We start from the raw sequence: 17,280 nt of genomic DNA on the forward strand, positions 1-17,280 counted from the left end.
AGACTGGTCTATAGAATGTTCCATAGACTGGCCTATAGAATGTTCCATAGACCGGTCTATAGAATGTTCCATAGACCGGTCTATAGAATGTTCCATAGACCGGTCTGTAGAATGTTCCATAGACTGGTCTGTAGAATGTTCCATAGACTGGTCTGTAGAATGTTCCATAGACCGGTCTATAGAATGTTCCATAGACCGGTCTATAGAATGTTCCATAGACCGGTCTATAGAATGTTCCATAGACTGGTCTGTAGAATGTTCCATAGACTGGTCTGTAGAATATTCCATAGACTGGTCTATAGAATGTTCCATAGACTGGTCTATAGAATGTTCCATAACATTTTCTGTAGAATGTTCCATAGACTGGTCTATAGATTGTTCCATAGAATGTTTCATTGTGTGAGAATATAAATCATGTTTGCTGTTAGTGTACCCTCTTCTCCAGACGTTATGCACGTTTTTAATGCATGTTTCATACAGAAATACCTATACAGTATGTACTGTATATATACGTGAGTGTGTGAGATGAAGTTGACATCTTGTCGTGATAAATAATCAAATGCCCTAGCCTTCTGTTTGGGAGCAAGAGAGAGCCAGAGTCCCAGTCCTAGGCAGATGCTGTTCAACTCTCCAGTGTGAAGCTTTAAAATGGAAGGTGCTGTTCTTGTCTGGTCATACTGTATCTAGTCTAGGCTGGTTTGGTCCAGTTCCATAGCAATATAATTATAATTATATGGTTACAGTCCGGTTTGGGACCGGGTCTAAAGTAGTGCACCATATAGGGAATAGGGTGCCATTTGAGATGCAGACAATGTTTTGGTACTTTGACTTCTTACCATTACACTGTCATATAGAGCTGGGTGAAAAGTGAGCGCATTTACCTGATTGAGTTTGAGTAATTCAACCCAACGAGAGAGAAATATGAACGCAAATAACAAACAAAAAATGTATTCACTAAGGTGTAACTAAGGCAGGGGGGTCAGTTGGGTATGGTGGTCACTCAAACACGTAAAGTAGGCAAAAAAAAGTAGACTAATCCCATTCCAATCCCGACTAAAATGAAACCGCTGTTTAGTGTACTGGATGGCTAGCTTTAGGACCATGCAGAGTATCGCTCAGAGAGCAGCTGCCAGTCTGGGTGCCTTTTGTCTCACTTTTAAAAAGCAGAGAGCAGAGATAGTGGCCGTGTTCAATCGGATCACTTTTGTCAAGTCCCTTTCAAAGTGTGTTGCATTATGGGGATAAAAATTCTCAGACTACATGTCGACTGCATGAACATTACAACAACTATGTGATCAAAGGTCATGAAGTTTCGATTGCAGTCGACTTAAATTTTCTGCAGTTGCTCCTCACCAGCTGCAACTTTCAGCCATTGCCTGCATTGTGGGAGGCACTATTTGTCAGTCAATCATTAGTGTTTTTGTTTGACCCACATGAACGGGACCAAAGACGTGACTGAAACAGGAAGCAACTTTGCCGCAATTCATATGTGTACAGTGGAGATGTACAAATTAATGTGATATTTGCATTTTTCTCTCCCCAATTGATAGTACAATGTACACAGATATTTACATTTGTGTATGATACGGCGGTTGGAGACATGTTAATTTCGACAAAGAAACACTTGTATAAACAATGGCAACACTGCCATGTTGCACTGAGTCTTGCTGTTAGAAAGTCACATATAGTGTCCGACTTTCGGCTGTAGAGATGCACCTCCGCTGACTTTACTTCCCAACTTTTGTCTGAAACCGGTTACTTCAGCCTTACCACTCTAACAAGCCCAGTGCCAGTTTGCTTTGCCAGTCAGCCATTTAGGCAGTGCGCGATTGCTTTGAATTTGATGTGGGCATTTGAACTCGGCCTTGTAAACCTTGCTGTAATATGATAGCCAGGGAATAATTGAATTGGGAATTGGGAGGTGGGGGAGAGCCCTCCTTTCCGGTGACCATTCATAACCAAAAGCTATTTTATTGCTATTAAAAAATAGGTTGTGATAGGTGTAATGGCTAATTGATATTTTCATCAATTTGCCCAGTAGGCTAGTGCAATTTTGGTTTCAAGATTTCGTATGAAAATAAACACAACTAAACAACTTGTTATTTAGAGCATTTCCACATATTACATGTCCTGTTTTAGGCTTCAAAACAATAACAGTTGTAGGCTATAACAAATGTGCATAGTCATGCAGTGACAAAATGATAGGCCTAATTGAGATAATGCTAATTATTAATGATTATTATTATGAACTTTTTTTTAAACTTGCTGTATGCCTACTTCCTCATAATCCTCTGCCTGCATCCCTACCTGTAGCCTACCTGCCTCTGGTGTAATGAATTTCCACCTCTCACTTTATCAGTCTTGCTTGTCCATCTTCCTTAATTAAAATGAGATGTTCTTAATGATCAATCTGGCTGGGAAAATATCATTAATTATTGCTAAGTTATTTAGCTATAGTGTGGATGCCTGGATGTTTATTTTATTTTATATAATGAGCACCAAGATAGTGCAACTACTGCTTAAGCAACGCAATTACATCAGACAGAGACAAGCTGGCCTGTCGAAAAATGTGTTCGAGCTGCCCCCTCGTTGGCTACAATGTTACAATCAATATTCTCGGAACCACCTTGTTTATACAAAGTATTTCAATATTCTCTAAACTGCCTCGTTCGTTGATATGTTTCGATATTCTCAGAGTCACCTCGTCGACATTTTCGCATCCCTGGCGAGTAATGCAGACAGGCAAATTAAGAAATGAGCAGGAAGAGCACAAGACAATGTTGGTGAGAATCGCAGGAGATACTGTCTCAGTACACTGTATGCACCGTTCTACAAGAGTGACTTCATATAGCCTGTAGCATTGGGTCGGCAACCTTTTACATGTGGAGTGCCAATTTACAATAGTTATTCCACACAGATCTCCACAAACCATTTCTGTATGTACCACACTTTGTGCACAGGGCCATTGTCATGCTGAAACAGGAAAGGGCCTTCCCCAAACTGTTGCCACAAAGTTGGAAGCACAGAATCATCTACAATGTCATTGTATGCTGTAACTAAGACCATTACTCCTCCTCCACCAAACTTCACAGTTGACACTATGCATTGGTGCAGGTAGTGTTCTCCTGGCATCCGCCAAACCCAGATTCGTCCGTCGGACTGCCTGATGGTGAAGTGTTATTCATCACCCCAGAGAACGTGATCCCACTGCTCCAGAGTCCAATGGCGGCGAGCTTTACACCACACCACTATAGCTGGCTACTAGACATAGGCGCTGTCCATTCAGCACCACGCCACAGAGCTCCACTATGCCTACCTGTTCCGAGGCGCTGTCCATGTGGCAGTGCTGAATCCCAGGTGAATCCCAGGAATCCCAGATTTTCATTTTGTATTTCGTGATTTTCGTTATTCTGTGGTCGACTTTGTTTGTCTTCATGCATCCCTGTCGATTGTAGGTCTAAGTAAGTCTAAGTCCTTTGATTGTATGCCTTTTATTTCAATGCCCGTGTATGATTTCTCTGGCATAGTTTGCATTCATGGTCAACTGTTTTATAGTCCGGTTAATTTAACACTGATGTTGGTGTTTGAAGTCGGCCTTGTTGTGACTTTATAGTGTGTATTATGCATCGTTTCATGCTGCACTGTATGCGGTTTTCCACTAGTAAATTAGTCAATTTATGATGAGGTTGAGCAGTCTGTACACACCCTTCCACAGACCTTTAAACCTAATATTGCGGTGATAATTAATGGCTGGGGCCATTTTTGTTTGTTTTTGCTGTTCTCCAATTACCATTTTAGAGTTTTTAAATTGTGTAGAAATGCATTAGTCCTAAAAGAGCTTCAATTTCCTTGGAGGGGGGAGGGGCTTTGAAATCACCCCCACCCCACTTTGCCATACACTAGGTTAATCTGAACTGAAGCCACTGAAGCAAGGGTTGTTGCTATGAGGAAGGGCGATATTAAATAATGTTGAAATAGAAGGAAATAACCAGAGGATCTCATTTCTTGGTCAACTGCCAGGTTTTCTGAGCAAATTGAGAGTGGAAACTGGAATGAATCTACAAGCTGACTGCAACTATATAAGTGCTGTAATTATGTTCTGATATACACTACTGGTCAAAAGTTTTAGAACACCTACTCATTCAAGGGTTTTTCTTTATTTTTACTATTTTCTACATTGTAGAATAATACTAAAGACATCAAAACTATGAAATAACACATATGGAATCATGTAGTAACCAGACCAAGGTAAAAGACCAAGTCCATATGGCAAGAACAGTTAGAATAAGCAAAGAATCCATCATTACTTTAAGACATGAAGGTCAGTCAATACAGAACATTTCAAGAACTTTGAAAGTTTCTTCAAGTGCAGTCGCAAAAACCATCAAGTAAGTGCTATGATGAAACTGGCTCTCATGAGGACCGCCACAGGAATGGAAGACCCAGAGTTGCCTCTGCTGCAGAGGATAAGTTCATTAGAATTACCAGCCTCAGAAATTGCAACCCAAATAAGTGCTTCACAGAGTTCAAGTAACAGACACATCACAACATCAACTGTTCAGAGGAAACCGTGTGAATCAGGCCTTCATGGTCGAATTGCTGCAAATAGACCACTGCGAAAGGACAACAATAAGAAGAAGAGACTTGTTTGGGTCAAGAAACACGATCAATGGACATTCGACCGGTGGAAAAATGTCCTTTGGTCCAAATTTCAGATTTTTGTCTCCAACTGCCGTGTCTTTGTGAGATGCGGTGTGGGTGAACGGATGATCTCCGCATGTGTGGTTCCCACCGTGAAGCATAGAGGAGGTGTGATGGTTTGGTTGTGCTTTGCTGGTGACACTGTCTGTGATTTATTTAGAATTCAAGGCACACTTAACCAGCATGGCTACCACAGCGTTCTGCAGACGCCATCCCATATAGTTTGGGCTCAGTGGGACTGTCATTTGCTTTTCAAGAGGACAATGACCCAACACACTTCCAGGCTGTGTAATGGCTATTTTACTAAGAAGGAGAGTGATGGAGTACTGCATCAGATGACCTGGCCTCAACAATCCCCCAACCTCAACCAAACTGAGATGGTTTGGAATGAGTTGGACCGCAGAGTGAAGGAAAAGCAGCCAACAAGTGCTCAGAATATGTGCGAACTCCTTCAAGACTGTTGGAAAAGCATTCCAGATGAAGCTGGTTGAGAGAATGCCAAGAGTGTGCAAAGCTGTCATCAAGACAAAGGGTAGCTATTTGAAGAGTCTTAAATATAAAATATATTTTGATTTGTTTAACACTTTCTTTGGGTACTACATGATTCCAAATGTGTTATTTCATAGTGTTGATGTCTTCACTACTTTTCTACAATGTAGAAAATAGAAAAAATTAAGAAAAACCCTTGGATGAGTGGGTGTTCTAAAACCTTTGACCGGTAGTGTAGGCTAGTAAAATGTTGAACGCAAATGTAAAACGTTTTCACTCAGTGAGAGACAAAGGCGACATTGTGAACCAAAAGATAGACTGAAATATTACTGCTTAACATCCTGCCTTTCCAAAACACAAATACATCCATCCACAGGGTTTAGTGACATGATGTGAAGCAATAGGTAGAAACTAAAGAGAGAATGCTCCTGAAAATACAAAACAACATTTTCCCACTGAGCTCCAGAGTCAGAGGACACACATGGAAGTGGTGGTGTAATTAACTGGTAAGTATGTTTTTGACTCCCATGCATGGATGGAGATTCCACTATTCCAGAATCCTTGTGAGCATGGCGACTGTGAATGTATCCAACGGATAGATTCTGCATCCCAAGAGGCACCCTACTCTCTATATAGTGCACTACGCTTGACCGGGGCTCTCAAAAGTAGTGCACTATGTAGGGTGCCATTTGGGATGCAGAGAGAGTATGGCTGGTTTAGGCCCTGCTGTATTTGATAGGACCAGACTCTGAAGGGAAGGAAGGAAGTCCCCTTTGAGTCAAGGTAGGCGGACAACAGAGCGTAATATAGTGGGAAGATTATAGGTGGTGAAGGTACTGTCTTAAAAGGTGGTAGTTGTAAAATAAATGATCAGCTAGGAGGCCCTGAGTGCAGGACTTTAACTGCATGCTTCTCTACTAGGACTACAACATGCTCCGTAAAAAAGAAATAAACACCGCACATGGGATGGGGCTCCTGGGCTTGTTATCATCATCATCTTCATCCTCTTCATCATCGCTACCACCAGTCTCTGTGGCTAAAAAAAGGAGAGCCAGAGAGCATCTGGAGTACAAATCAGAGAGAAATAAAAATGCGTCCACGAGTATGAATCCTCCTCGTCATCCTCAACTTTTGTAAACATTTAGAAAGAGACTGTTGGTGAAAGAGAAGTGAAGTTGAGAGGAAGAGTAGGACATAGAAATAACAGATCAGAAATGCGCTTCTGAAAGGTTCTCCACAGATTGGATGCTGCTCCTGGCTCGTCAATTACAGTCACTCACCCACCTCCTGGGTCAGACCAGTAAACTGCGTCCTCTGACCTCTAACCTCTCAGTGGAAGTCCTTCCTGAGGGACGATGGCGGTCTGTCCTCTCCACAGAAAGGGCTGACCAATGCCACGGATGATGGAATCCCAGAGTCCACAAAGGTGCAACATGAGCGTGGAAATGACTCCAGTGAGGAAGAAGAAGAAGCTAAAGAGGAAGAGGTCGAGGGGGGGCGTCTTACCCTTCAGATTCGGCTGACCCGTCGGGTGAGGAGGGGGTGCAAGGCGGGGGTGGGGGTGTAGGCAGGGGGACAGGGGCCTGGTTTGATGCCCCTGGTCCTCATGTAGGAGAGGAACTGGTCAGGGATCTCAGCCAGGACCTCTTTGGCCAAACGGGCCATACTGAGAATGTGATTCCCCCTGCGGTCGATGTAGTCACGGAACGGAACAAACTGGATGAAGAGGGGAGGAAGAGAGAAGGAACGGAGAAGAGGGGAGGAAGAGAAGGCGTGGGGGAGACAGTAAGAGAAAGAGTACAGTGGTTCCATTAGAAAATAATATGGTAGAGAAGTGGTGTAGAGGAGGAGAAAGACAGAATATATGTTAAGATACAGGGAGAAAGACAGACTACATGTGAAGATACAGGGAGAAAGACAGAATATATGTGAAGATATGGGGAGAAAGACAGAATATATGTGAAGATACAGGGAGAAAGACAGACTACATGTGAAGATATGGGGAGAAAGACAGAATATATGTGAAGATACAGGGAGAAAGACAGACTACATGTGAAGATATGGGGAGAAAGACAGAATATATGTGAAGATACAGGGAGAAAGACAGAATACATGTGAAGATACAGGGAGAAAGACAGACTACATGTGAAGATATGGGGAGAAAGACAGAATACATGTGAAGATATGGGGAGAAAGACAGACTACATGTGAAGATATGGGGAGAAAGACAGAATACATGTGAAGATAATCCATAATACCTGAACAATATCTCTCTCTGCGAACCTCCCTTGAGATGAGATCCTCTCTTCGTCTCCATCAAGCTCAATCATTTCTGAGAAGGAGAGAGAGAGAAGCACATCAGTCAGCCATACCATGTCAGGACAAAGCCCACATCAATATGTCAACATCATCAGTGCCACAGAGCATGACACATCGTTGACTACACATGCTGCACTATCGTCCGTGTGCATGAACTACACACACTACATTACCACAGAGAGCCAGTGAGCATGCTACACGAGATGACACTGTTTCATTGCCTGCCATGCAATGTTGTTTGAGTACAGAAAGTGTGTGTGTAGAGCCGTGAAATCCTTGGTTGTAAGTTACTGCACAGTACTGGGTGAGTGATGAACCAGCCTGGTCTTAGAGCAAGATATGTTACTTTACATTAGGTTACATTACTTTGACAAGACGTAACATAGTAAACATACACTACCGTTCAAAAGTTTGGGGTCACTTAGAAATGTCAATTTTTTGTCCATTAAAATAACATCACATTGATCAGAAATGCAGTGTAGACATTGTTAATGTTGTAAATGACTATTGGAGCTGGAAACGGCAATTTTTTTAATGGAATATCTACATAGGCATACAGAGGCCCATTATAGGCAACCATCACTCCTGTGTTCCAATGGCACGTTGTGTTAGCTAATACAAGTTGATAATTTTAAAAGGCTAATTGATCATTAGAAAACCCTTTTGCAATTATGTTAGCACAGCTGAAAACTGTTGTGCTAATTAAATAAGCAATAAACTGGCCTTCTTTAGACTAGTTGGGTATCTGGAGTATCAGCATTTGTGGGTTCGATTACAGGCTCAAAATGGCCAGAAACAAAGAACTTTCTTCTGAAACTCATCAGTCTATTCTTGTTCTGAGAAATTAAGGCTATTCCATGCAAGAAATTGCCAAGAAACTGAAGATCTCGTACAACGCTGTGTACTACTCCCTTCACAGAACAGCGCAAGCTGGCCCTAACCAGTATAGAAAGATGATTGGGAGGCCCCGGTGCACAACTGAGCAAGAGGACAAGTACATTAGAGTGTCTAGTTTGAGAAACAGACACCTGAAAGTCGAATGTAATATATCATACTAAACGGGTAAAATGCGATCAAGACGTAGGATACTATACATCCTACAATTTGTATTATATTGTACGACCACTATTACATTGGTAGGCCAATCTAATGTAACCTAGCGTAAAGTAACATATCAAACTAAATGGGGTGGCATGGATTTTAGTAAAATATCATACATTTTGCTTTGAGACCAGGTTGCAGCCCAGCCGGGTGTGGTGAAATATGTGGTGGGATATGTACAGCACAGCAGGTTAGTGGCACCTTAATTGGGGTGAACGGGCTCGTGGTAATGACTGGAGCGGAATAGGTGGAATGGTATCAAATACATCAAACACATGGTCTCCAGGTGTTTGATGACATTCCATTTGCTCCGTTTCAGCCATTATTATGAGCCGTTCTCCTCTCAGCAGCCTCCACTGATGTACAGATCCAGGATCTTAATTTTAGCCTGTTTGCTAAAGCAGGAAAATAATCCTGCAGCATCAAGATTTTTTGTTGTTGTTGTAGGCATTGATATATTTTTTGTAAGGGAAAATCAAGTTTGATTTTGAAAATACAAAACTTCAGAAGCCTTTTTAAACCTCAAATACACTACAAGTTTTAAATGTCCTTCATTGCAGGAAAGTTCTCTTGCAACAGGGTGATCAAATTAAGATCCTACATCTATATAAGGGAAAGCAACCATGTGTAGTAGAACAGGGAGGGACATCATGCTACTGTGCACATTGACTTTGTAAGCGTGATAATCTTAAAGGACTGTTGACTTTAAAAGGCTAATTGCTCATAAAGAATGAATGTGTTTATCATGGAGCTGGAGTGTTTTATGAATTGTAAACATGTCTTTCCTATGATAAGAGATGAAAGGCGAGGACTTGGTCTGTTACTACAAAAAAGGTGAAGGGAAATGATGACACATTTCTGTAGAACGTTGGGTCAAATGAGCATTGACATTTAGAAAAATAAACAATGTGGGGGATGGGAAGCAAATGAGAGAGAGATATGAAAGAGTGATATAGAAAGGGAAAGGAAAAGAGAGGGATAGCCGGGTGAGGGGAGCGATAAGGAGAGGGAGGGGTAAGAAAGAAGGATAGAAAAAGGAAAGGTGAGAAGCAGAAGAGAGTGAGAACCGGGTGAGGGGCGCAATAATGGATTTAACGCAGGGAAGAGATTAGAAACACAAATGTGTGCATATACACACGGGTGCACACACACACACACGGGTGCACACAAACGGGTGCACACACACGCAAACACACACACACGGGTGCACACGCACACATTCCATTATTCCTTTCTTACCATTAAATTCCGCCGGTCCAACCCCGACAATTATAATTGACATGGGCAGAGTAGCCGCCTTTGGAGGTGGGGGGAGAGAGAGAAAAAAAAGAAAGAGAAAGAGAGGTGTCAACGAAAAAGAGAGCTTGAGAAAACAAGTTCCTTTCAATGTCAACGTCAATAACCATCGTTATCTAAAACGCCACAGGAGAAATACCTCCAATTATTGACACTACTGTACAAGTTCTCCTTCTCAGAGAAAAATGGTAGAAACTGCCTGTCATAAAGTGGTCAATGTTTTCCAATTCTGGTCCTTTATGTGGTTTGGCGCCCACATTTTGCCAAGCCTTTGTAGGATTGTCACCTCTCTCATTTCATGCATGTACAACTTGTGTTTAAACCCCAGCCGGCCTGACAGCTTATAAGTTAACCCTATTTCCATCTCCTCCCATAGCGGACACCTATTGCATTGCAATTTTGAGTGGATAGCCATTTGCCAAAGGCTGGTGAGAAAGAATGATAGATAAACACATCACTATGTTTCATAACTTTGTATTGCCATTTAGGTGAACATTAAATTGGCAGAGATATGAGGAACATCTATTTCTGGGGTTGCTTGAAACTCATAGTTCTCATATCGTACCCCACAATCACATTACAGTACGTAGGGGAAATTGTTTAACGAAAAGCAGCGATTTCTATTTCTATGTAACACAATTTTTGAGTCAGGGCATTCCAAACAGCATTACATCAACGTAGACAGACAGACATTAAACACTAGCAACATTGGTCCACCCACCAAGAATGACTGGGTAAGTGGTACCGTAAGTGGTGGTGGAGTTGAACGTTGAAGGTCTACTTCTTCATTTGAAAAACAACAAAATCCAGACCCGCCACTTGGTTTGCTATAAATGTAGCTGGGGGATGGGGCTGGATAAATGTAACCACTCTAACTCATGAAGATGTGTAGGCTATAGCATCAATTTTACATGTATAAAAATGTCGGAAAAAAGATTGTAAGAGTGGGCCTTTAATTAATAGTAAGTTTGAGATGTCTTACATTTACAATAGACTCTTTGGTCTGAGCCATGTCGGTGATGACGCCGTCTGAGATGATAAGGAGGATGAAGTACTGGGAGCCGTCTTTCACTGATTGTGCATACCTGGAGGGGGAGGGAGCGAGAGAGAGGAGAAGAGGGGAGGGGAGGGGAGGGGGGGAGCACGAGAGAGGGGAGAGGAGAGGAGAGGAGAGCGGAGGGGAGAGAGAATGAGAAGAGGGGAGGGGAGGGGAGGGGAGGGGAGGGGAGGGGAGGGGAGGGGAGGGGGGGGGGGGGAGGGAGAGAATGAGAAGAGAGGAGAAACAGCGAGGTTGGTGGGAGGAGAGCAGGGAGGAGAGCAATATGAGTTGCAGCGTGTAATCAATAATACTGTAATCAATAATACTGTAAGTCGCTCTGGATAGGAGCGTGCCCTAAATTACTACAATGTCAAATGTCATAAATCAATTAACTAAAAGTATCTATGAAGCAGGGGTTGGACCCGATTCAGGGAACAGAACCGAAAACCGGAAAAAATATACTGTTCTAGAATAGAAACATTATTTTAAAAGCATGGGCAATAAAGTTATTTTACGGTCCGGCATTTGTTTCAGTCCCACAAAAAATGCAACAAGCGCCTATGCAAAGCCCTCACTTATTCCAGTGTCTGCCTACCAGCTGGAAATCTTTGCCAGTGTGTGTGTATGTGTATGTGTATGTGTATGTGTATGTGTATGTGTATGTGTGTGTGTGTGTGTGCGCTGTGTGTGTGTGTGTGTGTGTGTGTGTAGGCAATCTGCCCCCCCCCCCCCTCATGTCCCTCCCCCTCTGAAGCATGGCCTACTGTAGCCTACTGACGTTACAAGCGTGATTCAGAAATTAGAGAGATATTTTTTTATTACAGAAGAATGGATTCAGTTTTTCCAATGCTAGTTAAGGACACTATAGTTATCATTATTCATTGGATTTATTAACCACAAAAAAAAAGAAGGCGTGTTTTTAATTGTGGTGCCGCTCTGCACACACAAGCTCGTTAGCTAGCTAGCTTTTGTCCAACATTAAGCAAAAATACTGGTTCTGTTCAGAACGGAATGATTGGAAAACAATGTAGGTTCCAACCCCTGCTATGAAGCATATTTTGTGTTAGCCTATGACCACTCTTTCACTAATCTATCTACTCTCATGCATGGACCGCTAGTCAAATCAAATCAAATGTTATTGGTCACATACACATGGTTAGCAGATGTTAATGCGAGTGTAGCGAAATGCTTGTGCTTCTAGTTCCGACCGTGCAGTAATATCTAACAAGTAATCTAACAATTTCACAACAACTACCTTATACACACACACAAGTGTAAAGGAATGAATAAGAATATGTACATTGCCTATGCCAAACGGCATAGGCAAGATGCAGTAGATGGTATAGAGTACAGTATATACATATGAAATGAGTAATGTAGGGTATGTAAACATTATATAGAGTGGCATTGTTTAGAGTGACTAGTGATACATTTAGTACATCCAATGTTTAATTGTTAAGTGGCTAGAGATTTGAGGCAGTATGTTAGCAGCAGCCACTCAATGTTAGTGATGGTTTGGTCAGTGGTTTGGCTGATGGTTGAGACCCAAATCTGGCCCAAACCTGGACTGTAACCCTGGGGGGTGCATACCATCTGAGTGGCAAATAAATACAGCCACACGTATTAGGAGTATGAAGATCTCGTTGGACACTGGAGACACTTCTTTGGGTGAAAATGTTTTTTCCTCAGTGTGTTTTGGTAACACTGAGAATAAATGAGCTATGAACGGCAAGGCTATTCTTAGGCCACGTGGGCGGTCTGACCACACCGGGAAATAGATGGGAGTTGAGGAGCGAAGAGGGATGGGGGAGATAGCTTGTTACAGTCAATCTTGTGTGTGTTTATAGATGATTGGGTAAGATTTCCCAATAGTGAATATCAAGTAGAGCATGTATGGCACGGGGACACTGCACACTACGGGGAGACAGCGAGGCACCGAGTCCAATTCTCTTCTGCTCGGATAAAATGACCATTAATCACAATGTCTCCCATAGTGTCTGTCTACTGGTCAATCGTGCAAAGCCTTATTTGTTTTTAACAACCACCAACCATTCTCTTTGCATGCAACGTTGAATGAATACTTTTGAAGGACAACATTGAATAACTTTGGATGCAGAGGAGGAGAAGACCTCTGACCGCTTGCAGTTTATTTTATTGCTGTAATAAGTAAGGGATTACGTTGGAAGCTGGAAGACCATGTATTACCCTCGTATTGTGTGTGTCCCTTTTGTCATAAAAAATGTTTCTTCTTCATATAAAGGCACCGGTGTGATGTTGTAATCTAATCTGAACTAGGTTCTCGCATCTATTTGTGTGATGGTGAGGAGATGTGACATTAAGGGTGCGTCCTAAACTGCACCATATTCACTATATATAGTGCATTCATTTGGACCAGATCCTATGGGACCAATTGGGACGCACACTTAAAGCTGAAATCCAATAAAGGGAGAAACAGCGCCACTGGCCTAATATGGCCTAATATCATTGGTTAATTTCTCAAATATTAAAATGGCATAGAAAGAGCAGCATACAATAAATACAAATGGATAGCATACGATCATAGACTCACTTAAGACCACACAAGCCTACAAACAACCACAATGGCAAAGTCACAACAATCACAACAATCACAAGAATGGCTTCAGATCAAAGTCCACGTTAAGACCGAAGGGAGCAAGGGTCTTTAAGTTAAAGATCCAGGCAGCCTCTCGTATTAACAATAAATTATCAAGGTCACCCCCTCTCCTAGGGAGGGTGACATGTTCGATGCCAATATAACGCAGAGACAAAATCGAGTGGCCTGCCTCCAAAAAGTGGGCCGCAACTAGGTAGGTCAAGTTTTGGCACCTAATGGTGCTACGATGCTCTGAGATACGTACTTTTAATGCACGCTTTGTTTTACCCACATAATTTTTACCACAAGGACAAGTTATAAGATAAATAACTGCCTTAGTGGAGCACGTGATAACGCCTTTGATTGGGATCGATTTCCCTGTTTGTGGGTGTTTGAAGGATCTGCATTTATAAGTGCCATTGCCTTGAGCACAGCCATTACACTTGTAATTTCCTTCCAGTAGGGGCGCAAATAGACGTTGTTCAGGAATATCTTGGGGTGGTAAATCAGAGTGAACCAACTGATCTCTGAGATTTCTGCCACGCGAAAATACGACCAAGGGGAGGTCCGAAAACACATTACCGAGACGATCATCGGATTTTAGAATGTGCCAATGTTTGTGAACGATTCCCTTAATTTGTTCAGAGCGCTTTGAATAGCAGGTATTTAGAATGCAAGAATGCGTCTTTTTGCGAGACTGCCCTTGAAAAAGGTCATGTCTCGTTTTGTTTTGAATTTTCTCAATGGCAATATTAATCTGATCATTTTTGTAGCCCCTCTCCTTGAACTTTCTTTGCGACTCAGCCATATTTCACCAATCATAGCTTAAGCTACTGCTTTCATGTGTGGTTACTTACTGTTCTGTGAGTGGGTGTGAAAAGAATGTTCCTTTCTGATCCCCGTCTGACAGGCAGACCTATGTTGACCTTTGATCTCCACGGTATGCTCAGCGGTTGCACACAAAGCACAAACGATTTTCTCAAACTGAGAAGACAAGACGTGTGTTTGTGCATGTGTGCATGCCTGCGTGCGTGGGTGTTTGTCCATGCGTAGGTGTGCGTGTGTCCGGGTGTGTTCATGCCACCACAGTTAGTATTGATTTCAGTGGGATGGCTGAGCTATTACAGCATTTATTTTAATCCGGTCTTTCCCTGCGGAGTCACAGGTCACTGTGGAACACACGGGGGATATCTATTGATCATAGCAGGTTATTGTATCACACTGAAGGACCACAGTAGGAGTTCAATGGAATCGCACTGGGAATGCTCTTTGTACATGGTGGTTAGTTCTGGTGTGTGTGTGTGTATGACCTACAGTACCTGGCCACGTGGTTGATAACAGGGGAGAAGTGTGTGGGTCCGTAGAGGCGGACAGACTTGAGGCTCTGGTAGTAAGCCTCCATCACTCCCTCAATCCCACTGCAGTATGGGTTCTGAGGGTTCCCGTTCTGTACAGGAACACACAGAACAAACAGGAACATGAGCGAGACAACTTAGATCTCCCTCCCTCCCTCCCTCCCTCTCTCTCCATGCCTTCCATTGTTAAAAGGCTGACTCAGTAAATCCTTAATGCCTAGATGAATGCATATGGGGCCTGACGTGGTCTCAGGCTGGGCCCCTCTGGGGAGAGTGTTCCCCAACTGAGCAGCTGGAATGACTGCCAGCCCCCAGGGCGGCATGGGCGCTACATCTGGATAGGAAGAGTTAGGACAGGAACTACTAGTGAACAACTTATGACCAGAGCCTAAGGGGTCATTTATCAGTTCTCTCTCCACCAGCCTGCACTGGTCCAGAACCAGGACCGACGAGAGTGGCAGGTAAGAAGGAGGAGGGATAGATGGATGTAAGGATGGATGGAGGTGTCTCCTGTCTCCTCACCAGAGCGAACTCGTGCGAGACGCGTCCGTCCGGGGGCAGCTTGGCTCCGAAGCCCAGAGCAGGGAACATCTTGTCACTGTCGTAGTCCTGGATGATCTCCCCCACGGCCCTGAGAGCCATGGCATAGGCATTCAACTGGTACGGACTCATGTAGTGGAGGGAGGTGGGCTGAGACGGGTTGCCTGGACACAAACCCAACACAGTAGAACTGAGGTCCACACTATTATGTAGTTGGAAAGAGGGGATGCTGTCCATACATTGAAAAAGATTAAGCAGCTTTCTACCATTGAGAATTGTCTTGAAAAAAAGTCTTGTAGCTGTAACGCTGGCGGTACAAATTGTTCCTTCTTACGCTTTGTCTTGGGTTTTCTGACACCAACATTCAAACACATGGACATTACCTTACTGCCACACAGGCACAGGGTGTAACAAGAACTAAAAACAGATTGAGACACACTCACCATTTGATGCTGTGAAATCAATTGCCACCGTGAAATTAATCTGAGTCCTACAAGACAAAAGCAAACAGTGAAGATATTGAAGCATCAGTCATACTACATTCAATTACATCACGATTCAAAGCGATCCGACTAACTCAATTAATTGACAAGGGGTTATGAGTTATCAGTAACTGCTGTCCCCTGCAAAATGAACAAAGGCCTACGAGCTGATTAGTAATCCACTCAGCTAGGAGTTTGTTCCTACCTTCAATTACCACTAGGGATGTAAATGAGCTTAAGGTAGATAAAGAGGTTACCATGGAAATAGTTTCAGTTAAATTAGTATAACCTACTGCAGTAATACATTATGTACTTTACAGTAGCTGCTTGGAAATAAAATGGGATGGGGTACACAGTCAAAATGAACAATACAACATGGAAAGCTACTACTAAACGTTTTAACACAGATCTAGGGACAAGCAATGGAAATTAGGTGTAAGCTAAAGAGTGAAGGTGCAATGCATCTGACTGTTGTGTATTCAATGTGTCCCTATTCAAATTCAACTTTTATTCAATGTGTCCCTATTCAAATTCAACTTTAATTCAATGTGTCCCTATTCAAATTCAACTTTTATTCAATGTGTCCCTATTCAAATTCAACTTTTATTCAATGTGTCCCTATTCAAATTCAACTTTAATTCAATGTGTCCCTATTCAAATTCAACTTTAATTCAATGTGTCCCTATTCAAATGTAACTTTAATTCAATGTGTCCCTATTCAAATTCAACTTTAATTCAATGTGTCCCTATTCAAATGTAACTTTAATTCAATGTGTCCCTATTCAAATTCAACTTTAATTCAATGTGTCCCTATTCAAATTCAACTTTTATTCAATGTGTCCCTATTCAAATTCAACTTTTATTCAATGTGTCCCTATTCAAATTCAACTTTAATTCAATGTGTCCCTATTCAAATTCAACTTTTATTTAATGCGTCCCTATTCAAATGAGACCTTAATTCAATGTGTCCCTATTCAAATGTAACTTTAATTCAATGTGTCCCTAATCAAATACAACTTTAATTCAATGTATCCCTTTTCAAATGTAACTTTAATTCAATGTGGCCCTATTCAAATGAGACTTGAATTAAAAACAAAACTTTGTAACGTACCCCCCTTTGATGTAGTCCAGGAAGGTGAGCTCCATGTCCACCAGGCAGGACAGCAGGGTTACCTGGCAACATGTTCGGAGGTTAAAGGGATACTTTTTGAAGTTTTAGCTTATTTCCGACTTTATAATAAGCCTAAAACTTTATAAAAGTGAACTATCCCTTTAAAACACATTGGGATTTCAGTGGAACTACAGTATTACCACACCTATTTCAACAGTACATAGAGTACACCA

The 17,280-nt window shown here is 42.2% G+C and overlaps 1 protein-coding gene across 1 annotated transcript in view; it reads right to left on the reverse strand.

Moving 5' to 3' along the window:
• Positions 1 to 309: 309 nt before the first annotated feature.
• The window catches only part of LOC129862068 (copine-8-like), a 68,987-nt gene continuing 52,016 nt past the window's right edge, over positions 310 to 17,280 (reverse strand). Inside the window, exons 13-20 of the mRNA XM_055933405.1 lie at positions 17,048 to 17,109; positions 15,898 to 15,944; positions 15,437 to 15,618; positions 14,879 to 15,006; positions 10,889 to 10,991; positions 9,850 to 9,907; positions 7,449 to 7,522; positions 310 to 6,906 (exon numbers count right to left, since the gene is read on the reverse strand). Coding sequence (XP_055789380.1) covers positions 6,700 to 6,906; positions 7,449 to 7,522; positions 9,850 to 9,907; positions 10,889 to 10,991; positions 14,879 to 15,006; positions 15,437 to 15,618; positions 15,898 to 15,944; positions 17,048 to 17,109 — 861 coding nt within the window. The 3' untranslated portion in view covers positions 310 to 6,699. The remainder of the gene's footprint in view (positions 6,907 to 7,448; positions 7,523 to 9,849; positions 9,908 to 10,888; positions 10,992 to 14,878; positions 15,007 to 15,436; positions 15,619 to 15,897; positions 15,945 to 17,047; positions 17,110 to 17,280) is intronic.

This window comes from Salvelinus fontinalis, chromosome 9 (genome assembly GCF_029448725.1).
Source record: "Salvelinus fontinalis isolate EN_2023a chromosome 9, ASM2944872v1, whole genome shotgun sequence".
NCBI lineage: Eukaryota > Metazoa > Chordata > Actinopteri > Salmoniformes > Salmonidae > Salvelinus > Salvelinus fontinalis.